Raw genomic sequence first — 16,594 nt, 5'->3', positions numbered from 1 at the left:
AAAAAGGAAAAAAAAAAAGGGAGGAAAAAAATAATAACTGAACCGGGCGAAGCTCCAAGCCGGGAACGCCGAGGGACGTGCCCGGAGTAGGGAAGCGGGAAAGATTCGGGGGCGAGCCTGCCCGAAATGTGGGGAGCACCGGCCGCCCCACGGGGCCACCTCGCTCCCCCCCGCCTGGTGCCGGTCACCTGGCTCCTGGCGCTGCACGCAGGTACCGGGCCGGGGGGGTTTCCATTTTTCCGTTATTTTTCCCATTTGTTGTTTTTTTTTTTTTCATGGGTTTGGGGGAGTTTTGGGATGGAGGATGCAGGGATGGGGTGGGGGAGGAAGGGTGGTGGTACCCAAGGGGTGGGGGGGGGGAGGGTTTGCTGCGTCGTTGAAGATCCCCTCTGCTTGGAAAGAGGGAAAAGGGGGAAAAATAGGAATGAAACTCAGAAAAATACTTTTCTGGAGTCAAGCAGGTCCTTCCGGGGGGGTGGATTCAGCCCTGCCCCCCCCCCTCAGCGTTTCGTTTTCCCCAAAAACCCCTTTTTTGCTCATTTTTCAGCATCCCCATTTTTTTTTCTTTTCCATTCTATTTTATTTCCCATTTTTCTTTCCCCAAAAGCCCATTTTTCACCCCGCTCGCTCCCTTTCGCCCCGTCCTGCTGCGACCTCCATCGTTTATCCCCAAAATACCACCATTTTGGGGCTCAACGAGCCCCCACACCTCCCCGGTGCCCGTCTGGCGACGCGAAAAATCACCCACAACGATTTTGCACTGTTTTGCTGAAATTTAGACCCCAAAACCAGCGGGGAGGCCCCGTTTGCCTCCGGATGAGCCGAGGACGCGCAGGAAACCGGTTGGTTTTTACACGGCGCCGGCTCTCGATTACATCCCCCCCAAAAAAAGCACCGGGTTACTGCCAGGGTCCCCCCAAAAATCCTGTGGTGCTTTTCCCCCAAAAATAGGGATTTATTTTATGAAATAATGGGAAAAAAGAGGATTTGGGGTGGTTTTTTTCAGGCAGGATGGGACATCTCCATCCCTAACCCAAGGATGTTGTAGAGAATGAGAATTTTCTTTGATTTAGTAATTAACTCCCAAATTTTTACCCTGGAGCAGCAAAAAAAAAGCAGCGATTGGGTTAAAAAAAGGAAAAAAAAAACGGGTTTGAAAAAGCAGCATTTTGGGGGAGTCACTGGGGTCAGGGCCAAATTCAGAGTCGCGTCCTTATCCCGGTGCTTGGGGTTTTGCCTCGATTTTTGGGATGGGGGCATGTTTTTGGGGCCGGAGCGGCCGGACAGACGGACGGCTGCTGCATACCAATAGGTCTCATGACTTTTCGGGTTTGTTTAAAGCCTTTTCTCGCCGCTTCACCCCCCCCCCCCGCCTGTTTTTCCCACTCCCCCCACAACTTCTTCAATATGGGGTTGGTTCGCCGGCGGATGACGGCATCCGGGTGGGATGGGACCCCCTGGGCTGGCAAAAGTGGGGTGGGGGTGATGGTGGTGGTTTGGGGTAGAGGTGCTTTAGGGTGTCGCACCCCCACCCCCCCCCCCCCAAAAAAAAATCAGTTTTTTCCACTTTTTCCCCTGCTCTATTTTTGGCTTAAAAGCAGCGATGATGGTGCACGTTGCGGCGATCCCCGGGATGCAGTTCTGCATTTTGGGGGGGCTTTGGCTGGATCCAGTGGGGCTGGGGGGGAGAGGATGCAAAAATCCCCCCCCCTCCGCACTTTTCGGGGGTGACGCGTGCGTTTTTGCAGAGCTTTGCACCAATCCAGCATCAGGAGGTTCCCACCCGCCATGCATTTTCGGGGTGATGCATGCATTTTTGCAGAGGGTTGCTTGCATCAACCGGCCTGCAGCAGCACTCCCGCCCCCCACGCACAGACCGGGGGCGCTGCGTGCATTTTTGCAAAGCGTTGCATTGACCCGCCTCCCAGCCCAGCGCACTTTTTTGGGTGATGCATGCATTTTGCAAAGCCTTGCATTGCCCTGGGTGCAGGAAGGCTCTCACCGCCCCCATGCACCGTTTGGGGTGATGCATGCATTTTTGCAAAACGTTTGCATCGACCTGGCTGCAGCAGCACCCCCACCCTCCCATGCAGTTTTTGGGGCGATGCATGCTTTTTTGCAAAGCCTGGCATTGCCCTGGGCACAGGAAGGCTCTCACTGCCCCCATGCACTTTTTTGGGGTGATGCATGCATTTTGCAAAGGATTGCATTGTCCCAGATGCAGCAACTCTCCCTCTCCCCACGCACAAACTGGAGGCAATGCTTGTATTTTTGCAAAGCGTTGCATTGACCCGGCCCTCATGCTTGATGCACTTTTTGGGGGCGATGCATGCATTTTGCAAAGGGTTGCATCGTCCCAGATGCAGGAGCACTCCACCCCCCCATGCAGTTTTTGGGGTGATGCACGCATCTTTGCAAAGCATTGCATTGACCTGGGTGCAGAAAGGCTCTCACCACCCCCATGCACTTTTTTGGGGTGATGCATGGATTTTTGCAAACCATTGCACTGAACCGGCTGCAAGACCACTCCCACCCTCAATGCAATTTTGGGGGTAATGCATGCATTTTTGCAAAGGGTTGCACTGACCCTGCTGCAGCACAGGAGGTCTCCCACCCCCCATGCATTTTTGGGGGACAATGCATGCATTTTTGCAAAGGGTTGCATTGACCCGCCTAGCATTCCCGGTGCATTTTTGGGGGTGATGCATGCATTTTGCAAAAGGTTGCATCAACCTGGATGCAGGAGGGCTCCCGCCCCTCATGCACTTTTCGGGGTGATGCACCTTTGTTCATGCTGTGGTGGGCACCCCACAACACCGGTGATGCATTTTGGGGGTGCTCAGCACATCCCCGGGAGGGGGTTCCTCATTTTTCACCGGGCTCGGAGGACCAGGCAGCCTGCCCGGACTCGACGCCCCACCGTCTCTCCCCACCCCAAGGTCTGCTGGCAGGGGTGAACATCACCAGCCCCACGCCGCTGGTGCGCGGCACGGCGGGCAAAGCGGCGCTGCTGTCGGTGCGCTACGCCAGCGCCAGCGCCGACAAGCCAGTGGTCAAGTGGCAGCTGAAGCGTGACAAACCCGTCACCGTCGTCCAGTCCATCGGCACCGAGATCATTGGCAACCTACGGCCCGATTACCGGGACCGCCATCGGGTGCTGGAGAACGGCTCGTTGCTCATCAGCCCCTTGCAGCTGGCCGACGAAGGCGCTTACGAGGTGGAGGTGTCCATCACCGACGACACCTTCACCGGCGAGAAGACCATCAACCTCACCGTGGACAGTAAGCACAAGAAGGACGCCCAGTGGAGATTGAGTTCTCATGGGACGTCTTCCCCGACCGTTTTTTGGGAGGGCTTTCTCCATCTGGGAGGTGGTTTTGGGGGTTCAACCAGTCCCAGCAGCCAAGCTACATCCCCAGTGGGGTTTTGATGTCCTCCTTCCCATCCCCTGGGCCCATCCATCCCCCAAGACGTGGCATCACTCTGGTTCCCCTGCTTGCCCACAGTCCCCCATCTCAAAGCCGCAAGTGCTGGTGGCTTCCTCAACGGTGCTGGAGCTCAGTGAGTTCTTCACCCTCAACTGCTCGCACGAGAAACGGCACCAAGCCCACCTACACCTGGCTGAAGGACGGGCGGCCGCTGAGCAACGACTCCCGCCTGCTCCTCTCCCCGGACCAGAAGATCCTCACCATCACCCGCGTCCTCATGGCCGACGACGACATCTACAGCTGCCTGGTGGAGAACCCCATCAGCACGGCCGCAGCGTCCCCGTGAAGATCACTGTCTACCGTAAGCACCCATTCCCCGCTTCCGCACCCACAAGGCTGGCCATCCCTTGCAGATGCTCCTAGCTAATTTTTTTTGGGGGGTTGTCCCCCTCTCATTTGTCTCCCCCAGGCCGGAGCTCCCTCTACATCATCCTCTCCACGGGCGGCATCTTCCTCCTCGTCACCCTGGTGACAGTTTGTGCCTGCTGGAAACCCTCAAGAAGTATGGCTGGGGGTAACGCAGGAGCCAAAGGGGGTTCCTCTTATCCCGTCCCATCCTGTCTTGTCCCATCTCATCTCATCTCTTTCCATCTGATCTTCTCCTATCCCATCGTGTCCCATCTTATCCCATTCCATCTTGTCCTGTCTCAGGATGTCATGTCACATCACATCACATCACATCACATATCACATCACATCACATCACACCTCATCCCATCCTGTCCTGTCCATCCCATCCCATCCCATCCCGTCCCGTCCCGTCCCGTCCCGTCCCGTCCCGTCCCATCCCATCCCATCCCATCCCATCCCATCTTGTCCCATCCCATCCCATCTTGTCTTGTCCCATCTTGCCTGTTTAGTCCCATCTCATCTCGTCTCATCTCATCTCATCCTGCTTCGATCCACCTCTCCTGTCTCATCCCATTCTATCCCATCTCATCACATCTTATCCCATCTTATTCCACCCCATTTATTCTGACTTATTCATCCCATCCCATCTCATTCTGTCCTCTCCCATCCCATCCCATCCCATCCATCCCATCCCATCTTGTTCCATCTTATCTGTCTCATACCAACCTGTCCCATCCCATTCCCATCCCATCCCATCCCATCCCATCCCATCCCATCTTGTCTCATACCATCCTGTCCCATCCCATCCCATCCCATCCCATCCCATCCCATCCCATCCCATCTTGTCTCATACCAACCTGTCCCATCCCATCCCATCCCATCCCATCCCATCCCATCCCATCCCATCTTGTCTCATACCAACCTGTCCCGTCCCATCCCATCCCATCCCATCCCATCCCATCCCATCCCATCCCATCCCATCCCATCCCATCCCTTCCCATCCCATCCCATCCCATCCCATCCTGTCTTGACTCACCCATCCCATCCCATCCCATCCCATCCCATCCCATCCCATCCCATCCCACCTCTCTCTCACCGTAGCACCGAGCCCTTTCCCAGCCGAACCGCGGGCAGTCGCCCCACACGGCACTGCCGGTGCTGCCCCATCCCCTCTCCCTTCCCCAGGGAGAAGCGCAAGCGGAGACGCAACCGGCCTCCGAGTACGCCGAGCAGGACGAGGAGCGCCTGAAGCACGAGGGTGAGTGACGGCCCCGCCGCGGTGGCGGCGGGTCGGGGAGCGCCGCCGGCGCGGGCGCGGTAAGCAAGGCCTTGCCTCCGCACAGCCGAGGGCATCCCGCGCAGCGGCGAGCACGAGCGCAAAAAACCCGGTGGCCTTGTACATCCTCAAGGACAAGGTGAGCGGCCGGCAGCGCACCGGTTAGCGCGCCGGCTTCGCGCCGCGGCGCCGGTTCCCGCACGCTTGGCCCGCTCCTCTCCCCTTGGCTTTTGGCAGGACTCGCCGGAGGCGGAGGAGGATTCGCCGCCCGAACCCCGCGGCGCGGTTGAACCGGGGTTACACCAGCTCGCCGGTGCCGGCCGCCGGGCGCTCGCCGGGCCCGGTGGGGCGTTCCACTCGTCGGTACCATCGCTCGCCGGCTCGCTCGCCCGCCTCGACGCGGACGCACAGGTCGCCGCCGGGTTCGCCGGCGCGTTCCCGTAGCGCCCCGCGGCTGCTGCGGACTGCCGGCGTCCACATCATCCGGGAGCAGGAGGAGGCCAACGCCGTGGAGATCAGCGCCTGAGCAGGGGGGACACATGCGCGCTGCGGCGGCGGCGAGCGAGCGGGGACACCGGCACGGCCCCGCTCCCGCCGCCGGCCACTGTTCGGCGGGGCGTAAAGTCACTAATTTGCTATTGATCCCACCCGGAGCTCCCTTCTTCCGTCCCCCGTCCTCCTGGGACGCCGCTTGAATGGCTTTCTCGCCGGCACGAGCGCGCAGGGAGCGTGCGGAGAGCACGCGCGTGTGCTGGGAGCGTGCGAGAGGGCGCGCGCAGCGCGTGCATGGAGGGTGCAAAGAGTGTGCAGAGGGAGCGTGCACGGAGGATGAAAGAGGGCGTGCGCGGAGCGTGCGAAGAGAGCAAGCGTGCACTGCGCAGAGAGAGCGATCACGGAGCGTGCAAGGGGGAGTGCGCACAGCGTGCAGAGAGAGCGTGCACACGATGTGCAGAGAGCGTGCACAGAGTGTGCACACAGCGTGCAAAAGCATGTGTACGGAGCGTGCAAAGAGAGCGTGCACGCCATGTGCAGAGAGCGCATGCATAGGGCGTGCAAAAGTGCATGTACAGAGCGTGCAAAGAGCGTGCATGCAGGTGTGCAGAGAGAGCGTGCACAGAGCGTGCAAAAGTGCATGTACAGAGCGTGCAGAGAGCGTGCACGCCATGTGCAGAGAGAGCGCTGCACAGAGCGTGCGAAAGTGCGTGTATGGAGCATGCAAAGAGAGCATGCACGCCATGTGCAGAGAGAGAATGCATAGAGCGTGCAAAAGTGCATGTACAGAGCGTGCAAAGAGCGTGCACGCAGTGTGCAGAGTGTGCACAGAGCGTGCAAAAGCGCGTGTACGGGACGTGCAGAGAGAGCAAGCGTGCACTGCGCAGAGGAGAGCAATCACAGAGCATGCAAGAGGGCATGCACGCAGCGTGCAGAGAGAGTGTGCACAGAGCGTGCAAAAGCGCGTGCATGGAGCGTGCAAAGAGCATGCACGTGGTGTGCGAAAGTGCATGTACGGAGCGTGCAAAGAGAGCATGCATGCAGTGTGCAGAGAGCACGCACAGTGTGCAAAAGTGCGTGTACATAGCGTGCAAAGAGAGCATGCACGCCATGTGCAGAGAGAGCATGCACAGAGCATGCAAAAGTGCATGTATGGAGCGTGTAAAGGGCGTGCACACGGTGTGCAGAGAGCGTGCCTGGAGCGTGCGAGAGGACGTGTATGGAACCTGCAGCGAGAGGGTGCGCAGAGGGAGCACGCGGGGGAGCATGCACAGAGCACGCACCATAGAGCGCGCAGCTAAGGCAGCACGGAGTGTGCGGAGAGTGTGCACGTGGAGCACGTGGAGAAAGCTGGCACGGAGCGTGCATGGAGCGTGCATGGAGCGTGCAGAGGGTGTGCATGGAGTGGTGCAGATAAGACTGTGCATGGTATTTGCAAGAGAGCGTGCTGGCGTCGGGGGGAGCGCTCTCTGAGTGCGTACGGAGCGTGCAGAGAGCACGATTGTACAGAGAGAGCGTGCATGCAGCGTGCAAAGAGCGTGCACACAGTAGCTGCAGAGAGCATGCATGGAGTGTGCAAAGAGCATGCACGCAGCGGTTGCAGAGAGCGTGCACGGAGTGTGCAGAGAGCGTGCATGGAGTGTGCAAAGAGCGTGCACGCAGTGGTTGCAGAGAGCGTGCACGGAGTGTGCAGAGAGAGCGTGCATGGAGTGTGCAGAGAGAGCGTGCATGGAGTGTGCACGCAGTGGTTGCAAAGAGTGTGCACCCAGCGGTTGCAGAGAGCATGCACGGAGCGCGCAGAGAGAGAGCGTGCATGCAGCGTGCAAAGAGCGTGCACGCAGTGGCTGCAGAGAGCGTGCACGGAGTGTGCAGGAGTGAGCGTGCACGAAGCACGCAGAGAGCCTGTGCGCGGAGCGTGCAGTGAGCACGCAAAGAGCGGTTGCAGCGGGCACGCGGGGCGCGTGCAGGCGGCTGTGCGCGGGGCGCGTGCAAAGCACGCACGGAGCGCGGAGCCAAGGCCACGTGCGAGACGCGCCGGAGCGAGCGGGGAGCCCGCGCGTGGCACGCCGAGCGCCCGGCGCGACTCCCGGGCCCTCGCACGCGGGTGCCCAGCACCGCGCGGGACGCGCGAGCTCGCCCAAGCGGGCGCAAAGCCCTGGCGCCAGCGCTGCCCCTCTGCTGCGCCGGGATTTTCCGTGAAAATCCCGCGGTTTTGGGGCGCGGCCCCTCCCCCCTCCCCCAGGCCTTCCCGGGAAATAGGTTTAGGATGAGGACTGGAGAGCGGCCGGCCGAGCGAGCCGGGCCCCGGGGCACCCCGGGGTGCTCGGGGTGCGCTACTAACCAATAAACTAACGTGCTACCGGCCGGTGGCACCCTCGGGTGTCTTTGTGGGACAGGGTGCCCCCTCCACCCCGGGGTGGGGGTGGGGGGCATGGGGGAGTGAGTGGCAGCTGAGGAGGGACAAGCTCGATGCATCCGGCTGTCGCCAACGTTTAAGCTCGCAAAGCCTGGGAGACCCTCAACTGTTCACTCTGGTCCCTACTGATGGCATCTCTGGCTGAGAGCTTTTTTCTTCTTAATTCGTCTTCCTCTGAATATGGGGGGGGGGGGCGGAGAAGGGGAGGGAGGGGGAAAATTTCTTTTGGTTAATTAGATTAATTAACCACTGGCACCCCCAACTCTGCCACCTCCGGCTGCTGCTGCTGACACCATGACCAGACGCTCCCATCGCTGCGACTCAGCCAAGCTCTTTGTGTCCATCCTCCCACCCACCCGCCCCGGTACTTCCCAGTCCCCCACATCCGGCTATTGTCCACCCCCGTCCGGAGATGGATCCGGTGCCAGTGCCGGCAGGGAGGGTCTGGGATTTAGGGAGGAAGTGGGAAGGCTGGGGTGGGACTGGCATGGCGGGCGGCTGGGCGACGGCGTTGGGGTTGGGGCTCTGCCTCGCCGCGCTGCACCCAGGAGGTGAGTGGGACCCCGGGGGGGGAGAGGGAGCAAAACACCCTTAATTCTGCCCCCCCCCCCAACCTGAGCTGAGACCACGCCCGCTCGGTTCATCCATGTCCCCCCGCAGGCTGCCACCCCCCTGGCACGGCCACCGTACCCCAAACCACCGCTGGTAAGGACATCCCGTGGGGGTGACGTGGGTGGGGGGACCCCAAAAAATCCTGCTGTGTCCCCCCCCCCCACCTCACCCACGGGATCCCCTCCCCACCGCAGCGCTGCGGGACAATTTCCGCCTGCAGCCGGGCGATTTGGTGGCCGTGGCGGGCCAAGCGTTGGAGCTGGATTGCGTCCCGCCCTGGGGGCACCCCGAACCCTGCGTCACCTGGAAGAAGGACGGGGTGACCTTGGAGGCGACGGGCGGCCGCTACGCCGTCACCGCCGGGAAGTTGCGGGTGGCACCGGCGCGCCGCAGCGACTCCGGGCTCTACGTCTGCGTGGCCGCCAACGCGGCGGGCGAGAGGGAGAGCCGGGGCGCCCACGTCTCCGTCCTGGGTAAGCCGAGGGTCTCCCATGGGTGGTGGGCACATCACACCCAGCCTCGGTGCCACCTCCCGGATGTCCCCCTGCAGAGAAGCCGACCATCACGCGGCGCCCGAGCGACGCCGTGACGGAGGTCGGCGGCACCGTCGAGCTGGGCTGCGGCGCCCAAGGGGACCCGGCGCCGCGGGTGCAGTGGCACAAGGAGCGTGGGGACCTGCCCTGGGACAGGTAGGTGGTGGCAGGGTGGAGGTGGCCCATCCTCAGGGTGGGACAGTGATGGGGCTGATGGAGAGCTGGTGACCCGCAGGCACGAGGTGGACCAGGAGAACACGTTGCGCCTCTACGCCGTGACGTCCGCCGACGCCGGCACCTACGTGTGTACGGCACAGAGCCAGCTGGGCACTGCCACCGCCACCGCCCGCCTCCGCGTGGAGGGTCAGTGATGGGACCTCCGTGACCTCCATCCCCACGGGCACTCCGAACCATCTGGAGATCCGTACAAGGGTCCATCTAACGGGGTTCATCCAAGGGGATCATTCAAGGACGTCATCATGGGGAGGCTATGCAATGGAATCCATCCAAGGAGGTCATCCAAGGGCAGTCCATCCTTGATGGTCCATCCAAGGGTAGTCCATCCTTGGTGGTCCATCCAAGGGCAGACCATCCTTGGTGGTCCATCCAGCCATCCAAGGAGGGCTATCCAAGGGGGTCCATCAAAAAAGGGTCCATCCAACTGAGTCGTCTAAGGGAGTCCATTCAAGGAGGATCCATCAAAGGGGATCCTCCCAAAGGGGGGTTCATCTCAGGAAGTCCATCTAAAGGCATCCCTCCAACGAGATCCATCCAAGGGGTCCATCCAAGCATGTCCATCTAAGGGGTTCCACCCAAGAGGACAGATCCAGGTGGGGCGTTCATCCAAGGGTATCCACCCAAAGGGATCCATTCAAGAGAGTCTATCTAAAGGGGATACATCCAAAGCAGGTTCCTCCAAGGACATCCGTTTAAGGGGGTCTGTCCATGGTGGGGGTCCATTAGAGGGGGATTGAACAAGAAGTACCATCCAAAGGGTCTGAGAGGGACGCATCAATAGGGGTCTATCATGGGGTACATCAAAGGGGGTTCAATCAAGGGGTGTCCATCCAAGAAGGGTCCATCCAAGAGGGGTCCATCCAAGGTGTCCACTTGAGTAGGTCCATCCAAGGAGACATCAGGGTCTCCAGGCATGAGATATCTGAGGTGGGTGCCTGGGCAGGTGCCAGAGGACCTGGCTCCCACCCAGTGCTCCCATTAGCCTTCCTCTGCCCCGCAGACCAGTTGCCAACAGGCCAGCGGGACACTGCTCCACAGGACCTGCTGGCCGTGCGCCTGCGTCTGGACAATGGCACCACGTTGCCCACCGCCGCTGTCCGACTCCGCTGGCGGGTTGGTGTGATGCTGGGATGTACCCACCAGAGCAGTGGGATGGGACACAGAGATGAAGCTGAAGCTCCAGCTCCATCCCAATGTCCCATCTGCGTCCCACCACACCTCGTAACCCTTCCAGATGGTGACTCCGGCACCGGCACCGGAGGGCTACGTGGTGCTGTACCGCTGCCTGCACCCTGCCAGCACCTCCTGGGTCCAACAGGACACGGGCAGGGAGCTCAGCGCCGTCATCCCCGCGCTCCGCAGGGGCTACAAGTACGAGTTCAAGGTCCGACCCTACGCTGGAGGAACCCAGGGCATGGACAGCAACAGTAGACACCTCTGGATACCTGAGGAAGGTGCGTTGGGTGTGAGGTGCCTCCATGGATGGTCGGGTGGAGGCCAGGGAGGTTGGCTGGAGGGTCTTGGGGTCTCAGTGTGGTTGTCCTGGCAGTGCCGAGTGCAGCGCCCCAGCATGTCACCGTGGGCCATGCTGAGAAGGGGAATGGCACCGTGGTCGTGAGCTGGGAACCACCTCCTCCTGAGGCCCACAATGGCATCATTCAGGGCTACAAGGTTTGGGGTGCTGGGGCAAGAGGGAGCTGGGGGGGTTCTGGCCAAGAAGGGTTCGTCCAAGGGATCCATCCAAGGAGGGAGCCTTTCAAAGGTGGGGTTCTATCCAAGGTGGGCCATTCAAGCATCCATCCATAAGGGGTTCATCCAAGAGGGATCTCAACAAGGGGGTTCATCCAAGGAGGCCAACCAAGGTGAAGGGTCATCCTAGGAGATCCATCTAAGGGAGGAATCCATCCAAGGGGGTCCATCCAAGGGGTCAATCTGAGGAAGGAGGGCCATCTACATGGATTTAACTCAAGGAGATCCATCCAAGAGGGTTTAATCAAGAGGATTCATCTAAGTGGGTCATGCAAGAGGGATCCATCAATGGAGGTCCATGAAGGGGACTCATCTAAGGAGGCCCATCCAAGGGAGTCCATCCAGGGGAGTCCATCCTAAGGGCATTCATCCAAGAGAGTCCATTCAAAGGGATCCATCCAAGGTGGATACATCGATGAGACTCATCCAAGGGATGTGCTTCCAAGCGGTGTTCATCCAAGGAGGTCCACGCAAAAGGGTCCATCCAAGAGGGATCCATCAGTGGGTGTCCAACAAGGGGACATAACTAAGGGGTGCCATCCAAGGAGGTCCATCCAAGGGGGCCTATCAAGGGGTATTCATCCAAGGGGGTCCATCCAAGAGGGATCCATCAATGACGATCCGCCAAGAGGACTTACCTAAAGGGGCCCATCCAAGGGGGTCCATCCTGTTGGGATCCATCAGTAGGGGGTCCATCAAGGGGACATATCTAAGGGTGTCCATCTTCTTGGCGCCTACCAGGTCTGGTCAATAGGCGAGGGCTGGCAACGCTCCACCAACAGGACGGTGGACGGAGGCACCCATCACCTGGAAACCCTCCTCCCGGACCCCGGGGCCGAATTCTGCGTCCAGGTGGCGGCTTTCAACAGCGCAGGAATGGGGGTGCCCAGCAACACCACCTGCAGCGTCCTGGGTACGGGCCGGGGGCAAGACTGGGCGCAGGGGGGTGGGTCGAGGTGGTGGCACGGGGGGTGACGCCGGCGGGACCCTTGCAGGGCTGACGGCCGGGAGCAGCGGGGTGGTGCAGGTGCTGCGGCAGCCCACCGTCATCGCGGCCGTCGGCTCGCTGCTCTGGCTGGCCTTGCTCGCCCTCCTCCTCCTCCTCTGCCAGCGCCGCGCCAGGCGGCACGCCGCGGCGCACCGCAGGTCAGCAGCCGGGGGGCGGGGGGACATGGTGGTCGGGTTCCCAGCACGGTGGGAATGGGACGCCCTGCTGGCACCCCTCGCCCCGCAGGTTGGTGGCCGGTGACTCACCGTGGCTCGGTGGCCCCTGGGAACCCGGCTGTGCCCACCGGAACCTCAGCAGCAGCAGCAGCCTCAGCAGCCGGCTCCTGGGCAGCGACGGCAGGGACCCCCACCCCTCCAGTGAGCCCCACAGGGGGTGGGACCCCACCCAGAGCCATGGGACCTCCACCCTGAGCCATGGGGCCCCACCCTGAGCCATGAGACCCCCACCCCGAGCCGTGGGACCCCCACCCAGTGCCTTGGGACCCCCACCCCTCCAGTGAACCCCAGGGTTGGGACCCCCACTCAGAGCCATGAGACCTCCACCCAGGGCCATGGGACCCCCACCCCGAGCCATGGGACCCCCACTCAGAGCCATGGGACCCCCACCCATCCCAATGAGACCTCCGTATGATGCCACAGGACCCTCACTCAGTCCCTTGGGACCCCCACCCAGTTCCATGGGACCCCTCACCCATTGCCACAGGACCCCTGCCCAGTGCCCAGAACCCTCCCAGGGTGCTACGGGGCCACCCAAAGGTGCCCAATACCCCCACCTTACCCCATGGGACTCCCACCCGGCTGCGCCTCATTGCCGTGGGATCTGGGGGCGGACAGAGCCAAGGCTCGAGGGGGCGAGGGACGCCCAGCCCAGCACCCATGGGTGCCCTGACCTCTGTCACCCCTCCAGCCCTCTCCTTGGAGCCGCCGAGCCTCGGCCCCCCCACGCCCCCCAACCTCCGCGGGGGACACCCGTTGCCCCCGGGGGACACGGGGTGCTGCGGCGGGGGGGCACCCCGGGGTGCGCACCGAGCCCAGCACCCCCAGCCCAGCACCCTGGGAACGCATCCATAAGAGAGGTGGGTCTGGGGTTGGGAGGCACAGGGGGGACACGGCGGGGACAGCGGGGAGGTGGCTGATGGCTCCGTGTCCCCCCACCCCGCGCAGAGCTGCACCAGGTGCACAGCACCCCGGTGCTGATGGGTGCCCCTGGCCGCCTCCCTGTCACCGGGAGCGGAGGCGAGTGGGGGACGGATGTCGGGATGGCAGCAGGGTGGCCAGAGCGAAGGGGACACAACAGTGATGATGCTGCGGCCGTGCCGGCCAGAGGGTACCCACGGCAGCTGCCAGGCTTCAGTTCCCCGAAACAGCGGCAGGGCAGCGCCTTGTTGGCATCCAGCGTCGCCGGCTCACCGGTGACACCCCCCAGGCCACCCCACGCCTGGCATCCACCGGTGACCCGGTGAGTCTGGCTGTCCCCACCATGGGGGCTCCTCACCCCGACCCTGTGCTGTCAAAGCCACCATGTCCCTTCCACCTGCAGGTGCCTGGCCACTGGGATCCCCAGGGACACGTCCCTGGTCACCAGGCACCCCAAGGACACGTCTCTGGTCACTGGGATCTCCAGGGACACATCCCCGGTCATCAGGCGCCCCAAGGACACATCCCCGGTCACTGGGATCCCCAAGGACACGTCCCCGGTCACTGGGATCCCCAGGGACACGTCACTGGTCACCAGGTGCCCCAAGGACACATCCCCGGTCACTGGGATCCCCAGGGACACATCCCCGGTCACCAAGCACCCCAAGGACACACCCCTGGTCACTGAGAGCCCCAAGGATGCGTCACCAGTCACCAAGCACCCTAGGGATGTGTCCCTGGTCACTGAACACCCCAAGGACATGTTCCCGGCCACCAGGCACCCCAGGGACGTGTCCATGGTCACCAGATACCATGAGGACACGTCCCTGGCCACCAGGCACCCCGAGAAGATGTCCCCAGTCCCCGGGCACCGCAGGGACACGTTCCCAGGCAGCAGGTACCTCAAGGACATGTCCCCAGCCACCAGACACCCCAGGGACCCATCACCAGTGACCAAGAGCCAGAGGGACATGTCACCGGCTGCTGGGCACCCCGAGGACACGTCCCCAGCCAGCAGGCACCCAAGGGACAAGTCCCCAGTCATCAGCCTCTCCAGGGAGAAGTTCTCACCCACTGAGCACCGCAGAGACAAGTTCCTGGCCACCAGGTACCTCAAGGACATGTCCCTGGCCACCAGGCACCCCAGGGACCTCAGGGACCCATCAGCAGTGACTGGGCACCCAAGAGACATGTTCCTGTCCAGCAGGTACCGTGAGGACATGTCACCAGTCATCAGGCATTCCAAGGACAACTCCCCAGCCACCAGGCGCCCAAGGGACACATCCCTGGTCACCAGCTACCCTGAGGAGATGTCCCTAGACCCTGGTCACCCCAAGGACACTTTCTTGGGCAGCAGGTACCCCATGACCCTGGTCACCAGGCACCCCAGATACCCATCACTGGTGACCAAGCACCCAACAGACGTGTTCCTGGCCACCAGGCACCTCAAGGATATGTCCTGGGTCACCAGGCACCCCAGGGACAGGTCCCCGCTCCCCGGTCGCCTCTCACCGACGCTCAGCGACGGGGTCCTCACGCCACAGCAGGTGACCGAGGACCTGGAGATGGACCAGGACACCCCCTGCCCCAGGTACACGCCATCCCCCTGGGACACCATGGCAGTGGCAGCATGCTCCCGGTGCCAGCAGCATCCCTGCCATGTCCTCCACAGCCCACCGGTGCCCACTGTGCCACGGTCCTTCTCACCGCCACACACCTATGGCTACATCTATGGGCCACCAGCCTCCGAGCTGGGTGAGGAAGAGGAGGAGGAAGAGGACGAGGAGGAGGAAGAGCGGCCAGCCACCAGGGGCTCGCCGGGGGGGTCGCTGCTGAATGGCTGGGGGTCGGTCTCAGAGGACAACTTTGCCAGCACGCGCTGCAGCTTGGTGAGCTCCTGCGATGGCTCCTTCCTCCTGGATGCCAGCTTCGCCCGGGCACTGGCGGTGGCCGTCGATGGCCTCTGCTTCAGCCTCGAGGACACCGACAGGAGCTACGGGCGTGAGTGAAGGGTCCTTGGACCCCACCCCGACCTTGAGCATTGTCACCTCCTCAGGGAAGGTGGCTCCATCGTGACACCACAGTGATGCCACCACCTCCTGCCTTCTCTCCAGTAGGTCCCTCACCGCCACCATCACCCTTGGAGAGGGTCTTCTCGCTCGGGACCCCCATCCCCACCTGGGACTGGGCGACAGCGTTGGGGGTCTCACAGAGAGCGGGGACGGAGGTGGCTGCGGACATCCCGCAGCACGGTGAGCGACGCCCTAACGCCAGGGTGATGGGCACCAGGCAGCGAGGCAGGGTGTCGCCCATCGCAGGGTGCTGGAAAATGTCCCTTTCTTTTTCCAGGTGGCCATGGGATGGGGAGCAGCAGCCCCTGGGCCAGGGTGGGTGGTGAGCCGAGGACAGGAGGGACAGGAGCTTGGGGGTCCCCAGGGCGTAGGGCGCGGCAAGGCCGGAGTCCCCTCGGCTCGGCTAAAATCCAGCTTTATTAAGGAGTTCCCCAAAAAGGGGCTCTTCGTTAGCAAAAGCCACCCAGAAAGGGTGGGTGGCACCAAGGTGGGTGGGTGTCCCTCCTTCTCCAGCATCCTTGTCCTTCCCAAGTGTCCTCATCCTTCCCCAGTGCCCCCAGTGCTCCTCAGCATCCCCATCCCTCCCCAAAATCCTCATCACTCCCCAGCACCCTCATCCTCCCCAAGTGTCTTTATCCCCTCCAGGTGTCCTCGTCCCCCCGCAGTGTCCTCCTCCTTCCTCAACATCCTCGTCCCCCAGCCATCCCCATCCAACCCAAGCACCGTTGTCCCTCCCAAGTGTCCTTGTCCTTCCGCGGGGTCATTGTCCCCTGACCGCCCTCATCCTCATTGACCATTCTCATTCCTTCTGACTGTCCTCGTCCTTCCCAACCATCCCATCCTCAGTGTCCTTGTCCCACCTCGGCCATCCTTGGCCCTTCCCAGTGTCCTCATCCCTCCCAAGCCTCCTTGTCCTTCCTGAATGTCCTTGTGCCCCATCCAAGCAACCTCGTCCCTCCCAACCATCCTCATCTCCAGGGTCCTTATCCCTCCTGAGCAGCCTCGTCCTTCCCCAACTGTCTTTGCCCCCTCCACCCTCAAGTCTCCTCGTCCCTCCCCCACCATCCTCATCCCCCTGCAACCATCTTTCCCGTCCCTCCCTACTGTCCTTGTCCCTCCCAAGCAACCTTCTCTTTCCCAAGCATCCTCTTCCCCCAAGTGGTCCTCAACCCCTGGATGTCTTCGTCCTTCCCCAGTGTCCTCATCCCCCCCAAGCATCCTTG

At 61.9% G+C, this 16,594-nt stretch overlaps 2 protein-coding genes across 2 annotated transcripts; both read left to right on the top strand.

The window, feature by feature from the left end:
* Positions 1-126: 126 nt before the first annotated feature.
* On the top strand, positions 127-5,641 carry LOC104375434 (hepatic and glial cell adhesion molecule). Its single transcript, XM_086627027.1, is given in 11 exon segments — positions 127-211; positions 2,940-3,281; positions 3,508-3,593; positions 3,595-3,748; positions 3,751-3,789; positions 3,898-3,990; positions 5,029-5,097; positions 5,183-5,217; positions 5,219-5,254; positions 5,353-5,409; positions 5,411-5,641. Coding segments are annotated over 11 exon segments (1,227 nt in total).
* A 2,869-nt stretch (positions 5,642-8,510) lies between these two features.
* ROBO4 (roundabout guidance receptor 4) lies at positions 8,511-16,164 on the top strand. Its single transcript, XM_086626796.1, has 19 exons — positions 8,511-8,574; positions 8,684-8,728; positions 8,830-9,108; positions 9,186-9,324; positions 9,404-9,531; positions 10,406-10,518; positions 10,640-10,859; positions 10,955-11,076; positions 11,896-12,067; positions 12,150-12,300; positions 12,389-12,519; positions 13,070-13,093; positions 13,149-13,238; positions 13,327-13,621; positions 13,703-14,890; positions 14,972-15,304; positions 15,356-15,360; positions 15,417-15,551; positions 16,037-16,164. The coding sequence occupies exons 1-19, from the start codon at positions 8,511-8,513 to the stop codon at positions 16,162-16,164; spliced, it is 3,762 nt and encodes a 1,253-aa protein (XP_086482922.1).
* Positions 16,165-16,594: the final 430 nt, after the last annotated feature.

The sequence above is a fragment of the Tauraco erythrolophus genome, chromosome 26 (assembly GCF_009769465.1).
Source record: "Tauraco erythrolophus isolate bTauEry1 chromosome 26, bTauEry1.pri, whole genome shotgun sequence".
Lineage (NCBI taxonomy): Eukaryota > Metazoa > Chordata > Aves > Musophagiformes > Musophagidae > Tauraco > Tauraco erythrolophus.
Note: the sequence above shows the minus strand (reverse complement) of the source record. Positions and strands in the feature narration are given on the sequence as shown.